The 15,962-nt window shown below is 33.6% G+C and overlaps 1 protein-coding gene across 3 annotated transcripts; it reads left to right on the top strand.

Moving 5' to 3' along the window:
• Positions 1–2,848: 2,848 nt before the first annotated feature.
• LOC140841415 (protein gamma response 1) lies at positions 2,849–8,912 on the top strand. 3 transcript variants are annotated; one of them, XM_073208811.1, is made up of 3 exons: positions 2,849–3,065; positions 6,541–7,846; positions 8,128–8,912. In XM_073208811.1, the coding sequence occupies exons 2-3, from the start codon at positions 6,541–6,543 to the stop codon at positions 8,829–8,831; spliced, it is 2,010 nt and encodes a 669-aa protein (XP_073064912.1). In that variant the 5' UTR covers positions 2,849–3,065; the 3' UTR covers positions 8,832–8,912. The 3 variants fall into 3 exon arrangements, with proteins under 3 accessions (XP_073064912.1, XP_073064909.1, XP_073064911.1); XM_073208808.1 differs by having other exon boundaries at positions 6,502–7,846; XM_073208810.1 differs by lacking the exon at positions 2,849–3,065 and adding an exon at positions 4,913–6,032 and having other exon boundaries at positions 6,502–7,846.
• The last annotated feature ends 7,050 nt before the right edge of the window (positions 8,913–15,962 follow it).

Genomic DNA, 15,962 nt, shown 5'->3' with positions numbered 1-15,962 from the left:
GGTTTTTTGGAGTTAAGGTTAATCAATTATTCAAGGGGTTTTTCTTCATGCTATCTCGTGGGTAGTGTCTTCATCCACTCAATATATGATATATGTGTTGAGTGGATAAATTATAACCACCCATTCAAACAATCGTGATTTATCCACTCAACACATATTAAGTAAGTCCCAACTCGATTCTCAACTCCTAATTATGGCCAGCCCTATATGAACTTGTTTTAAAATTCAAAATTTTGGTTGCTGAACTTAATCGATACTTGAAGCATATTTATATTTTTGGGTAAATTTTAAATTAGATTAATATATATGTCTAAATACATAAAATAAACGTTATCGAAATGATATATCGTAGGATAAATTACTGTTTTTTGATAATTTATATTAAAATAGTGTTTTTTAAGATATTAAAATAAAACATTAATTACTTTGTTAGAGTTAAAAAAAAGGCAAAAACTTGTGTGAGACGGTCTCAAGGGTCGTATTTGTGAGATTTATCTATTATTTGGGTAATCCATGAAAAAGTATTATTTTTTATGTTAAGAGTATTATTTTTTATTGTGAATATCATTAGAGTTGATCCGTCTCATATATTAAGATATGTGAAAAGGTAGACTCACTCTAAAAAAAAATAGGTATGTCACGTCCAATGTTGCGGTGATCGCTGCATCCTGTGACTTTCACATGAATTCCACTTTTTTATTCAATGTTTAATGTTTAATTATTGATTCCAAAAATCATTGGAAATAATTATAAATGTGGAAAATAACATCATCCTTGTACCAATATTTTATTACTTGTACCGATATGTTATGAATGAAGTGATGGTAACATTTTTTTCGAAAAGAATATACTTAAAAGTTTCCGCTCAAATATTTTCCGTTGTGTTACGTTGAGTCGTACGTGCATCTATATTGATGAGATTGATGAGAATTATAAAGTCAACATGTCACATATACGTTATATTAATATCTTCATTCTCTCACATTCATTTTAATATTCACTCACTATTTATTGATATTATAGTCCACTCATTCATCTTTATTTTTATTTTACATAAATAAATACATTTTCAATTTTATTTATAAAAAAATATTATTATTTAAAAATAAATAAAAATATTTTTTATATTTTATTATTTAAAATTATTTCATCTTGTCTCACAAATACAATTTATTTGAAATAAAAATTTATTATAATTTTGAAACGAAGGAGTACAACATAAGAAAAAAACCACTTGTGTACAATAAAAACAACATATAATTAAATGTTGTGAAATATGTAAAATACTAATTTTGGGATTTTTGTGTATTGAGTCCATATATGCTCAAATTTTTATTAATTTAAACCGTAGGTATAATTTTTTTAAAAAAAATAAAAAAAACCGTTGGTTAAAATTTTTAAATTATTTTTTTTAAAAATACAAAAATGGGTGTGAGATAAGCTCAAGTGGGTGCCTTTCAGCCCATGCCTTTCATGGTAGACTTGGCCACCATCCAGGTTCAGGTCAGGAAAATCCTGTTACCTTACCAGCTTTTTTAATTTTTTTTTTAAAGAATGAAGAGTTCATTTTTTTCACAGATATAAATAAATGAAATAGATTGGAAAAAGAAAATATGCATTTATATAATTTCGATATTACAGTGAATTGTCCGGGATTCGAACCCGAAACTAGTCGGATAGAATAGATAATTTTTTTGTTATGTTAATTAGATATATAGTCTTGCAATCTTTTACTAAAATTTCGATGTAAGACAATGCATATTACGTTACAATACTTATACATTATGCTAACATCGAAAATTTAGTGAAATAGAAGGATTGAAAGTTTATAATGAATTTCAACACAAAAAAATATTGTTTGCACAAAAACAGTAATTTCAATTTTTTAAAATAGTACGATCCAACCGGTTGGAACCGTCGAACCAGCTTTCTACCCTTAAACATTAACCAGACCACCTTAGGGTTGTTCCGGTCATGGTTATAAGTCAAACATGTTGACTCCATTGACCACGGGTCGATTTTCGGATCTAACTCGACTCTGAGCCACGTTTATTTTATGACACTTCAAAAACAATGTTTCCTCGCATCATAAAAATATTTGTAAAAAGAAAGTTAAAATTCTCAAAATTTGTTATAATAGTAAAAGCTTGTGCTCTGAAAATTGATTTTCATTTTAAAAGTTAAAATTTGCACTTTAAAAGCTTTCGATAAATATCGATAGGGATGTAATCAAGTCGAGCCGAACTGAACTCTTGAATGTTTGAGCTCGGTTCGTTTATAATCGAGCCGAGCTCGATCTTTATTTAACGAATATATGCATGGCTCACGAGCTTATTCAAGCCTTTATCGAACCTAAACAAACTTAATAAATATAAATTATACATTTAAATTTTTATTAAATTAAAAGTAAATTATATATTTAAATAAAAATATATTAATCTTATTAAAATTTGTAAATTTATTATAATAAATTAATTTAATAGATTTTTCTATATATTTCATAAATAATATGCAAAATCAATAAATCAAATATCAAAACTATTATTTTTTTCATCTAAAAGATTACTCATGAACTTACCAACAAATTTGATCACGAGCCAACGAGCCGAATACTGTAAAACTTGAGTTTGGTTTGTTTATCTTAACGAGCCTCATTAAACAAGCTCAAACGAGCTTTTATCGAATCGAACTTCGAATAGCTCACAAACGGTTTAGTTGGGTTTTCGTTTACATCCCTAAACATCGATAAGACAACAAAAAAAGAGCAGTAATTTTCGTCAAATAAATAGCATAGAATTCAAAAAGGCTCGAAGAACTAATGTGCTTTTCAAATAGATATTCTCCCGCGCCTTGTCATATCTCGCTGTGGAATTTGGGATTTAGGGTTCAACATTTGTTCGCACTGATAACTTTCATCTCCGCAATCGCCCGTTAGCAAATTCATCCCTCTCTCTCACACACCGAGCGATAATCATATAGAGAGATCTAGCAGCTGGTCAAATTTCTGCAGCATTTGCTGAGTTGTGCGTCTACGATTACATCTACTTTGAAGTCAGATTTCCGAGGTATACTACTTGACCTTAGGTGGTTTCCGACTGTCTGTAAAATCTTGTGAGCAGCCACTTTTCTAATTTTGTTACTTTTTTTTTAATTGTTGGAGTGATTCCTACTGGCCGAAAATTTCAGCTTGTAGCATTCGGCTAAATGGAGTTTTGTGATTAACGGCGGAGCTAATTTAGGTGTCCCATTTAGGCTGAAACCTATTGCTTTTGTTGTTTGAGACGCCAAAGTAAGTTACAAAATACGGAAGAAAATGTGATCACAAAACTTGACTGTTCTTTTCTGAATTGCCATAGCAGATTACGGAAGTGAATAAATAAAAAAAGCCATAATTCTTGATGAAAATCGAAAATCACAAAGGCGTCTCGGATATTTGAGCTGGATTTTAAGCCCCACGCTTTTCAACACATTTTCAAATTCTCTTTATGAGAATGACGAGATTTATTGGAGACAAATATAAAATAATCAATGGTCCAAGACTCTCATATACAACATTTTCATGCTATAATCAAGTGAGGGAAATGCATTTCCCTTCACATTCTGGCATTCCATAAACTCATTAGGTGATAAATATGCCATCATCCAACCATTTGCATCACTTCTCTTTTCTGCAAAATCTCTTAAAGTCCATACCTGAGTTCATATTAGGCGTTACTGTTTTGAAATTTAGTTCATAGAATTCAAAGAGTCATAGAGTAGACTCAGTAAAGTAAAGAGGAGTATGTGCTGCGGGACAGCAGGAGTATCCACTATATAGAATTGGATGTTCATGTTTTCATAGTATTTTGAAGGATTTGTTTTACTCTATTTTTCAACAAGAAATCCATCATTTGATAATACATGTTACTCTCGACGCATAGCTTCCAAAACCGCTAGCTGCTCTTCGGCGCATAATTAGGATATGACTACTTTTGATGCTGTCACAAGTCATGACTGAGAAGTTTGGATAAGTATGATAGAACCTTGTGGCTCATGGCTCCTCGCTTCACCTCTTTGCATTAGTAGAGATTTGGAATTAGAGGATCTACCTTGGTATGAAAAGGAGCTCTTCAAAAGAAGAAAGAACTGGATAGGACCTCCTGTACTGCTTCTGACTCGTGTCCTCGCTGAACTAGGTGTAATATGGTGGTTAATTGTTGTTCTGGGCTTCTGGCTTTGATAAAATAGGGGATAATAAACTTTTTTTTGATTTGAGTTGATAATTAACTGTTATCTTTGGCCCTTCCCAATGGGAACTACCACTGGAGTCTCACATTAGTTTAAATCAGAGGAATATTTGAAATTCTGTATTTTACAATTCGTACTCTGTTAAGGGACTACTCATAGTTTTTAAAGGAGAGCGCCTCTGAGGCTAAGGCGCCCGCGGGTTACGCACGCCTGGGCTCACATTTGAAGCCCCAGGAAGAGCGTTTGAGTGGGCTTTTTTCCTGGCTTTTTTGAAAAAAAATAAGCTTACCTTAGGAAAATCATATAGTTTCTCTTTAAAAAAAATTTAATTGAAGCTTTGTTTCCTAAAATATTTGAAACTTACATATATAGAAAGATAGCAAATATAAACTAGGATCTGAATTGTCAACCAACCTTAAACTTGAATCTAAATTGATTGATTGGACAAATTAATGGAGAAAATCTCTGCACTTACAACGATATGATATGCAGAAATCTGCCAGTAATGAAAGATTATATACTTTGCCGTAAAATAGCAGTAGTAGATAAATATTTTTGTGATATAATATTTTTTGCGTAGCTTAATTATTTCAATAATAATAATTTTTAATATAATAGTAGTAAAATGTATTTTTCTAAAAAATTATTGTGCACCTTGCTTCAATAAGGAGCGTGCCTCGCCTCGCGTCTCATGTTCCAGGACCCCTTTGATGCTTAGTGCACCACTGCACCTTGTGCTTTTAACAACTATGAGAATACTAACTATTTTCATTCAAATTCTGATTAACGTTTCTATTCAGTTATTTTAATGACAAATTACGAATCCATGCTCTGTATGGTCAAGGTCGATGCAATCAAATTTATATACTTTTTTTTATCGAGACTATGTTTGTATTGGAGATCTCCAGATCCGTTTATAATGTTTTAAAGGCAAATGATTATAGAAAATTTTATGTATTTAGCCTGCTTGTACTTGCGGAAAATGCCTTCAGCTCTCTTATCAAAGTCGGTGAGCAGTTTTGAGGCTGGTGACGTTTAACTTATTAGAAGATTAGCATTAGTCAGCGCTGGTAAAGTGTTAGGATGGTCAATTTTAGTACCTTATATCATTGTAAAATCCTTCCAATAATATAATGTAAAGATGCTTCTGCACTGTCAATAACTAAAGTTTACATCAGTACCTTTATTCTGATTCCTATGTTTTGTTCCATCGAGTTCATCTTTTCGACTTAATAGTGTTGTGTTATGACTTATGATAGAGAGTAATGATCGACGAACACAACAAGGAGATTACCCAACGATAGGAGCTGATAATATTGACATAAAATGCAATATTCCCATAGTTAAACTCTTTTATACAAATATACCCTAGCCGCAGCTAGTAAAAACTCACAAAAACAACGATAACCAAATGATTCTACTGATGATCTGCTTCTTCACTTTATATGCCACTTCACTCTTCCCGTGGAGGTGGAGGTCCCCTCCTCTTTCTCTTATAGACATATTTTATAATTGGCCTTTCTTCCTGGCTGGGCCTGTTTCATGATTGTCATTCCTTTCTCCATAAACTGAAGCATTCTCCTGATTTGGGCCTATCTTAGTAGGGCATGTAACATGTTGATGTACCGCGCGCATGGGATCAACCATGACTTGCACCCATACGAGTTGTTTCACTCCATTTGTCGTGTCAATTAGAAACTTCAAACTTTAAAGTAAATCTTATCTTGAAATTGGACCAGATCCAATCCCCTTTGAAGTTTTGCTGGAATTCGCTCAGATTAACTATTTTCTTGGATGTCGCTGAAGTTGGATTTTTTGCTCTATGAGATATCTGTTTTGTTTTTCAGCAGATTTGCTAGTTCTGCGTGTGTGACTGTGTGTTTGTGCTGGAGTGATGTGTTTGTGCTGGAATGCTTTCAGGATAATCTATCTTCCCTGAAATCGTGTATCATGGATGTTGCAGTACCAATTTATAATAAAAATTACTCCATGTTTCACAAAAAATGAGAAAGATGCATTGTATGACGACTGAAATTTATGGAACCTTTATATTGTCAGAAGTACTTGATAAATATGATAGATACAAATTTAGCAAATATTCATGGCTGCAGAAGCCAAAAACACATTCCTGTTGTAAGTAAAATTCTGGAAAGATTGCCCACATAATTTTTAGGTTAAATATGTAATTTTGATCTCTTTGGTTACGAGATTAACAAAAGAAAGTTCATTTAATTGCTGCTACTGGAGCTTGTATTAAGGAGGGTCCCACTGCAGGAAATCAAGTGATTTTCACTTTCCTCTGACTTTCTTCAGATGGAAGACGAATTCCAAAAGTCTCCGAGGCCAGGATATCCTGCAGACGGTCCTGATGCAAAATATCTTTCTGGACTAAGTACAATACTGGTTGCTACAATCCAGGAAGCAAAAGACAGGATTTCCCAGATAGAATACATCTTCTGCAGTCAACTTTTTCCTATTTTTCACTTGAAAACTCAGAGCCTGCAGAAATTATATTCTGAGGCGAGGGAAGCTGCAGAAGATGCATATAAAGAAAAGGAAAAAGACTTGCTGCTTCAAATCAAGAAGCTCCAGTGTGAAAAGCAGCAGGTTATGGAAGAAAAAGCTAATGAAATGAATGACTGGAGCCAAGTACATAAAAATTTGCAGAAGGTTATTGATTCAAAAGAGTCCCTGATACTACGGCATGAGAACACAATTAAAGAGGTTGAAGAAAAGAATATCATTATCTTGAAAAAGCAATTGTTTCTGGAGGCTGAAACTGAGAAGTTGCAACTTGAGCTGGTGAAGAAGTCCGAGGAAGTTGATGAGGTAATGAAAATGCTCAACAGGCTTCTTCAAATAAATCCATCATGTGCCTCTGTACAGAAAGGTGTGCAGTTGAAGGAGTATAAAGAGAAGGCAAATGAATTCATTTCAGAACTTGAAAATAAGGGGTGGAAATTTGATGAGCTGCTGTCAGGACTCCGAGAAAAGACGCAAGAAGTAGAGAATGGGAGGAAATTGCAAGAAAATTTACTTAAGAAAATTGAATATCAAGCCTCAGAGATAATGAATAACGAACAGCTAGTGAATAAACATGCGAAGGAGAATAGTCTTCTCACATCCAAAATAGGGAGTTTGGTGAAATGTATTGATGAACTGAAAAAAGATATTTTGAAGAAAAATAATGATTTGGAGGAGGAAAAAAAGGTGCAGGATCAGTTATTCCTACAGATTGATTCATTGAGTTTTGAAAGGGCAAATAGAGGGACGGAATTGGAAGGATTTGAGAACGAGAGGAGATTGCTTCTGGATAAGCAGAAAGTTCTAGAGGAAACAATTGATGATCTTCAGCAAATTATTTCCGAGAAAAGTAAAGAGCCTTCTACTGGAATGGAATTGCATGGAAAATTGTTACAGCAGTTTGAAGCTAAAGCTTCTGAATTACTGTCTGAAAGGAAACATCTGGACCTTATTGCTCGTTATAAGAACCTGAAATCTCAGTACAACTATGTGTGCAAAAAATTTGGTCTTACCCCAGAAAATATGCTCTCCCACGACAAAGTAGAAGATGACAGTGAAAACTTCAGACACGAGCAAACTACCACAACTTCACGTGGTAAGTACAATGTTTGTGCTTTTCTGGTATGGAAGTTTACTTCCTTTCAGCACATGGATTACATCATTTTTCCCCACATATTTCAAATGGACTCGTTGGAAATATAAATTGATCACCATCGTTTTCTAGTTGAGCAGCATGTAGTCGATTAATTTGAGGAGGTTTACTGTTTTCGATCCTCTATTTTTTTACGGTACCAATCTATGCATTTAAGATGTATTTGGCTTTTTTTCTGCATACACAATAAAGTTGACTGCTAATGTCAGCATTCCTGGTTTCAGATATTGGGAATAAGGCTTCAAAAGCTGTCGATGCTGCTAGTGAAGTAACCAGACCACAGGATGAACAAGAACTATTGCCGGACAGCAAAGAAACTTTATTAAGTGAAAGAACAAACCCAGCATCATCATCTACCGCAAGCGTTTCAGTTTCACCAAAATGTCCGAGTGGTATAAAGTCATACCTTCCAGGTGGTGCAAAACGCCCTATCTCATATTGGAGGGATACGAGGTCCCATCAGAGTCGTCTGGGACCTGATCCACATGATGATTTTCTGGATACTCCACTGGAGAATGTGAATGAAAATCGGGGAAAAGTAACAAGGGAGGAAACACACAAATGTCCTAAACAGGATATAAAAAATAAGAAGTTTAGTAACTCTGATGATGACGAAACACAGGACATGAATGTTGATCCTGAACCACGAAGAAGACAAATGTCACCTTCAACTCGCGGAACTTCGGGTTTTAAGTATGTAGAACCTGCAAGAAAGAAGTCCGACAGGGAAAACCTAAAAGGCATGGAATGCAAGCAATGCAAGAAGTTTTATGATGCTGTTCTCCCTGATGGAGAAGAAATTGCCGATGGGAGCCGGAAAAATATGCGCTGCGAGCACCACAATGAAGTTTCAAGACATCGATACAGGTATGCACCTCCTTTGACTCCCGAAGGATTTTGGAATATTGGATTTGAATCTGAAATGTAAGTTCTTTTGCTTTTTAATACAGATGTAATATCAATTGTGATACCAATTAAAAATAAAATCATTTTCGTTATTCAATCAAGAAAATGGCAACCATTATAGAATTTGGAAGAAGCATTACTAAATTTCGTCGTTCTTTCCTACATCAGTTTGAACTAAAGATTGGCCGGTAAATCAAACTCAAGATAAGTGTTGCAGGAAATCAAATATGAGGAAATGCAAATACTTACAAACACCGATTTCTCCGAGCTATTTCTGAAAATAATTGTTGCATGTTTGCGTAGCTAAATATCATTGATGCGATTAAGCACATGTTTCACATATATTAAACATATTAATACAATGTTTCTTGTAGAACGTTCCAATAGGTTATATGATGTTCACCTTAAGCGCAGAGTTTGTTCTTATTTCTGATATAAAAAGAGAAGTAAACAGTGAATAAAATTTCCTTAAAACTATTAATGTCAAGGAGCCTATACAATGCTTAGCATAAATAGTTCTCAGAGTTGAAAAGAATTTATAATCTTATGATTATTATACACATAAACTATATATAGTGGATGTGGATCACTCATTTAAGGAGTTACATTTATGTTAGGGAACTTAGTGATTTTCTTAGTTTATAAATTATAATAATATTTAAGAACTAAATTTTAAATTTGCATGAAAATTTATAAGTTTTTTTCATTTTTGAAAAGTTTCTATAAAGGCCTATATTAAACAATATATATTTATCGATTGAAGGACCGTGATTAAATTAAAAAAGAGAATTAAACTATTGATATAGGAGTCTTTATAATTAAATAAATATATATCAATGGTTTAATTCTCTTTATATATATATATATATATATATATATATATATATATATATATATATATATATATATATATATATATATATATATATATATGGATTACATTTATTACTTGATATTTCTTTTCAATGAACGAATAATGGTCCAATTATTTAAATGATTTATTGCTTAATCGGGAAACCAGGAAATGAGAAAAGGAAGCTTAAAGTTTTTTTAACATTCGAGTAACAAAGTAAAAATCATAAAGAAACAAAATTTGATTTTTGTGTGCCTTGTGTATGATACCTCGGAAATGAACACTTTACACCCTAGATGTCCTCATATTATCATGTTTACACACTATACATCGTCATAGAGCTAAGACCTCGGGCCAGTAATGACAAAAATCAGATTGTCTGCAATGATAAAACCGACTGCGAGCTGATTCGTTGATGTCCTTACTCAGCATTCTGAATTTATTGGATGAGGCTCCGACTAGCCGGCTTGATCCCACAACTCAGCCCGCCCAAGGATCTAACACTCCGAGCTATTAATAGCCAAGTATATGAATAATGTAAGGTGGCTATGTTCTGCGTTGATGTTGTGGTTTGACACATACTTAAAATATTTCACTTACCTATGATTCCGGGATACATTGTTGTGCTATATTGTTAGGATAGAAGATAAAGTTTAGAGAATGGGGTGAATAAAATTTTCTTCTCAACTGGCTAGACATAAATGACCACAAAAGATGGTTTCTCGACGTGCGGAAGGGCCAGCTAGACAAGTGAGCTATTATATATTTACTTGAATGATCTTTTAACGAGTAAAACAGAGTAATGAATCGAAGCAGACAAATATAATGATGTGTAAAGTAAATAATACAAGATATATGGAAGTTCTAAAATAAAATCTTTTTACGCATTCTCTTCTTCCACTCAAGAATGAATTCACTAGAAGACTTTACTTTTACAACAACTTACGACAATCTGTTTTAGTTAGTATTTATCCAATTCTTAAACTGAAACTCCTCCTATACTTCTCAACAACAAATACAAACGAGCTGCCTTTAGAACCTAAGTTCAGAACTCACAACACAACTCTTTTACCATATAACTTGAACAATTTGACTTTAAATAGTTGACCTCTTACAACGTTATCTTTTGCTTCAACATTCAACTTGTACTGTTAGCCGACACAAAAACAATCTATTTTTCGTCTCTATTAGGATCGAGTTGGGGGAAAATCGATGAGCTACGATAGCTCGGTTCTTGAAATATTGAACACTGATGAATTAAATCGAGTTTGGTTTTCAAACCAAGAGGAAGACATTCGAAATAATCCTTCGTTGAAACCAATTAAATATTTTATAAAGCATTTAAAATATATGCAAGTTGAATGAGTAAAAATATTTTGGTTGAAGCATTTTATCAAACACTTGGTATGCAATATTTTGATATTTGAAGAACACATAAAATGCTTCAACAATGCATCTTTTAAAACAGTGGAAATGAACAGTAATGCAACAAACAAATAGACACGAATTTGTTTATGGATGTCCGGAGACTTCAAATGCTCTTACGTCATCCCTTATTCCCCTTGGGAAGGATTCACTAGAAGACTTTGATTTATACAACTCTTTGTACAAATCCACTCCGGAAGGGCATAATCCAACTATAACTCCTAGCACTCAAGATTGTGGGCAGCACCTCACAATCAACATATTGTTTTTAATGTCTCATATGCAAATACTACAAACACAATATTTTACGTCTTTGTGTAAAGACTCACCCAACTAATATTTGAAGTTCAACTCTCTTGTATATGTGTGAGTGATTGTGTGCGAGAAATTTATATTTTACAGTGTACATCTCAAATGTATCCTCACACAAGGACTTGTGCTCTCAATTAGCTGATTTCTTTATGCTAACTGCCCATGCTTTGAATCCTCTTCAAAAGCTCTTATTTGATCTTCAAGATATTGTATTTATAAGCCCCAACAATGATGTATACGCTAGACACAAGAGTGTGACGTTTGTAAAGTTTCTGTACTGTTTCTGAAATTGTAATTTCTGAAATTGCAACGGTCAAATTCGTCTTGCTGGACATTTTCCCGAGCGGTCAAATCTGGTCAACTGGTCAACTGGTTCAGTTCAGCTGGTGTGCTGAAATCAGCCTATCAGCCTAGATGATTTCAGTTTGTACAGAACCAGTAGCTTCATCATCATTTATTAGCATTTTAAACTTCGATTCAGACTGACTTGTGAAGATGATTTGTAGATCATTGTCTTATCTTTTCAACGCATGCTGAATCGCTTCTTTCCAATAATCGAGGTGAGAGATATGACCAAAATACCACAACTGCTCATACCCAACTGATTGCTTTTTTCGTGCAATCAGTTTGGTAATTCAGTGACCAGTTAGACCTTGATAACTTCCGAATTTGCCCAACTGATGTGAAATACGACTTGTTCGAAATTGAGTTTTCTGATCAGTAGAGTTGGTGTGTTGTCATTTGAATCATCCAGTTGAGAGATATCATCAAAATACCAAATCTTGCCAGAATTTCAATTTGTGCAGAATTCAGTTTCAGTTTGCTTCTTGTGTTAATAACTTCACACTTGAGTAAATATATTAGAAACACAATAACAAGTTTTTTAAACATCAAAATTTGCGAACATGAAATGTTCCAACAATCTCTCCCTTTTTGATGATCACAAAACTTGGATAAACAATCGATTCGACTAACATATTTTCTCCCCCTTTTTGTGTGAATAAAAAAAAAAAATCATATTTTCAAAATATTTTAAGCACAAAATTTTCTCCCCCTCAATATTTAAAAATAATCTCTCCATTAGAATTTTAATGAGTTCTCCACCTATATTTATGAAATTTTGAAAATCATACAAGAAGAAGGATAACTAACCAATTTTCTCAATTGCTCATTTTTTGCAGCAGCACATATGCTCCGCCTTCAATGAATACAATGCTTTTTCTCGTGCATAAGTAGTCAGTAAAATTTATACCACTGTAATCCTCTACAAGTCTAGTTTACAATGCAAAAAGCGGTTTGTCATTTGGATACTCGAGCAAAGAGATATGTCATTTTTCCCACAATCGCTGCAAGCTGCACGAAAATTCAGTTTTGCATATAAATGTTTAAAAATAATCTGAAATTTTAGAATTTTAAACATCAAAATCAGTTTAAATGTTCTTTCAAGAACAACCCGCTCTGATACCAATTGTTAGGATCGATTTGGGAGAAAATCGATGAGCTACAATTGCTCGGTTCTTGAAATATTGAACACAAATGAATTAAATCGAGTTTGATTTTCAAACCAAGCGGAAGACACTCGAAATAATCCTTCGTAGAAACCAATTAAACATTTTGTTAACATCAAAATCAAGATTGCGAACATAAAATGTTCCAACAGTCTCCTCTCCTCTCCCGTTACGATACGCCAGAATTAATGCTCTTTAGCATGCATTATGTTGGTATGAAGTATATTTTGTTTAACATAAAGTGTATAAAAGATATACAAAATTCTTGTGTATCGGATTTAAATGTTGTCCCAAATGTTGTTACACTTAGGACAACATGCAGCAGAATTAAATAACTCACAAGTAAATAACTTAAATTAAAATAACTCATAATTAATAATGCACAACTATAAATACTTGCGCGATGCTTCGGGGCAAAATAATAACTTTCTCAACACATTGAGAAAAAAATTACTTTCTAAAACAACTAACAGAACAAAAGACATAATAAAAAAAGCATAAAAAAACGGTGTCAAAAACTTAAGTAACAAAGCGCGATCTTCAGCCAACACTTCCACGCGTGTTGTCTGCAGATGTCTCCAACAATAATGGTAACACGTAAAACAATACTCTTCAAAACAATAACTGTAAAGACCCGTATTTCGTATTCATAAATTTGGCGGAATTATTAAAAATTTTATAAATAAATAATTATCTTGTCTCATTTATAAAATAAGCATGTAAATTGTAATGCACATGGGCTGTTCCCGATTAGGCTTAAGTCCTCTCACGGTTATCCCATTACCCATTACTCATAGAACTTCTCCAGCCCAGGAGGTCTTGAGTTCTAATCCTGGGAAGGCAAAAGCTCCAGTGCCTGGGCTGGAGAAGTTCTATGAGTAATGGATAATGGGATAACCGTGAGGGGACTTAAGCCCAATCGGGAACAGCCCATGTGCGTTACAAAAAAAGGCAGTTTTATCTTTTCAAAATAAATACGCGAGGTCGGACCGGAGTTTGGAGATTAGAGATAAGATTAATAATAAGAAAATATTCCTAAATTAAACTTAAGTCAAAGAATAATTTAATTTAAAGAAAAAGAATGTCTTGGGATTTAATAAATTAATTAGAATTAAGTTGTTAAATAAACTCTTTTATGTTCAAAATTAAATTAAAGCTTAAATTAAAAATGTGTAAACAATTGAAGATGGATTAATCTAGGTATAATATAGTCAAGAAATTAAACATAATATTTAAATACTTAAATTGATGTCAAGCATGTCATACAAAATTCTAAGCAAGATTTTAAACTAAATTAATTTGTAAATGCATTAAAATATACATAATAAAGGTTTAAAATCTTAAACAATTAAAATGCAAATTTAAAACCATAAAATACCATTCAAAATAAGTTGGAATTTGGTCAATACAATTCAAAGGTGTAGTAACTTTTCCTTTCAAAGTACCTATAATGAGACTTCATGGTGTATTAATTCCTTTGATCATTTTAAATCATTAATTTATAAATTCAAATACTATAATTCAGGTTATTTTCCTCAAACCAAGATCTAAGCAATATCGACCACATGTAATAGGAGAAAAGAATCGGCCAGCTAGAGAATGAAGCATTTCAAATTCCCATTCAAAGATTTCACTTGTAACTCCTAACTAAGTGCAATTCAAGACCCATTTAACACCTCCTATAACACTCTTCTTCATTGCCTAACAAACCTACACCCTCACCTTCGAAAATACATCAGAATAGCAGCAGCTTAGGATCGAAGGAACAACAGCAGAAGTAGGAAAGAAAAGAAGATATCCAACTCGGTTCCAATGCGTCGTATTGTCGTTTTGATTTGTTTTTGTGTCAAAACAGATTCCAGGCATGTATATATTATTCCTTTGCTCTGCAATCAAGTTATATTAGCTATTTTAAATCAGTATATGTTCATATATCAAGTGACACGATGCAACTTGACAGCAAAACACTTGAAAGAAATCTGTACAGCTTTTCGTTTTTTTTATTGTGCTTCACGACTACTGTAATTTTGTTGGTTTCAGGAGTTGCTTCGGTTCCAGGCTCTCAAGGCTGATTATAGGCATGATTTAGAGTATGTTACGGTGTTTTTGGTGCATTTTTTTCTGTCCATACAGTCAAGAACGAAGCAATGACAGCAATGTTCCTTCCTTAGCAGCAAATGAGTCACGGTTTTTGGTTCTTTGAATGGTTAAGGTGTGTGTTCGAATCTTGGCTGTAATGCCCGAGATTTAATTGTTGTAATCAGACGTTGATTAATTGACAAAATTGAGGTTATAGGAACTCAAATGAAGAAGCAGTGCATCTTTACATTATTAGCCAAGATGTTGGACCGAACATCTCAAGATGTTGGACTGAACATCTCGAGATGAGATGTGGACCGAACATCTTAAGATATTGGACTGAACATCTCGAGATGAGATGTTGGACCGAACATCTCAAGATGTTGGACCGAACATCTTGCGTCCGAACGGTAGAAAAGAACCGCCCGAGCGCCAATTTTATTTCTTAGACAGAATGTTTGGCGCCCGAGCGGTAGAATATTACCGCCCGAGCGCCAGGAGATGTTCAACCGAGGATCTTGACAGAAATTTCCGCGCCCGAGCGGAAATTTATGACCGCCCGAGCGCCGATTATAATGCACGAAAATCTGGAAGAGGCCACGTACGAAATGCATGCAATATATATAAAGGTGGATAACCTTCATTCCTTCAGCGGATAACCGAGAAGAATTTCTCTGAAAATCCCTCAAGCTCGTTTTCTTCTAGATTTGTGATTGTATTGCATCCGTATATCAGATTTTGAATCCGACTTCAGTACTGTGTTCCTATCGACGCAGGCTACAACTGGACGTAAGTTTTGTTACGTTTAGACATGATTTGAAATTATGATATTGTCAGAATTGTATACGAATCATATATGATGTTTCTGCTACAGTAGGCATTGTATAACTCAAGTCAGATTAAAGAATAGACTGTTTATGAATTTCAGAGTTGAATTGATTGAGATTTGATATCAGAGTTGTATTGTTATTGATTA

The sequence above is a fragment of the Primulina eburnea genome, chromosome 9 (genome assembly GCF_022965805.1).
Source record: "Primulina eburnea isolate SZY01 chromosome 9, ASM2296580v1, whole genome shotgun sequence".
In the NCBI taxonomy this organism is placed as follows: domain Eukaryota; kingdom Viridiplantae; phylum Streptophyta; class Magnoliopsida; order Lamiales; family Gesneriaceae; genus Primulina; species Primulina eburnea.
The sequence above is the reverse complement of the archived record's forward strand: the minus strand, read 5'-3'. Positions and strand labels throughout refer to the sequence as shown.

What these genes read in the sequence shown, in the direction of transcription:
- LOC140841415 (XM_073208811.1), top strand. Translation starts at nt 6,541, where the DNA reads ATGGAAGACGAATTCCAAAAGTCTCCGAGGCCAGGATATCCTGCAGAC. An exon ending in AACTACCACAACTTCACGTG is followed by an intron (nt 7,847 to 8,127) that starts GTAAGTACAATG and finishes TCCTGGTTTCAG; the next exon opens with ATATTGGGAATAAGGCTTCA.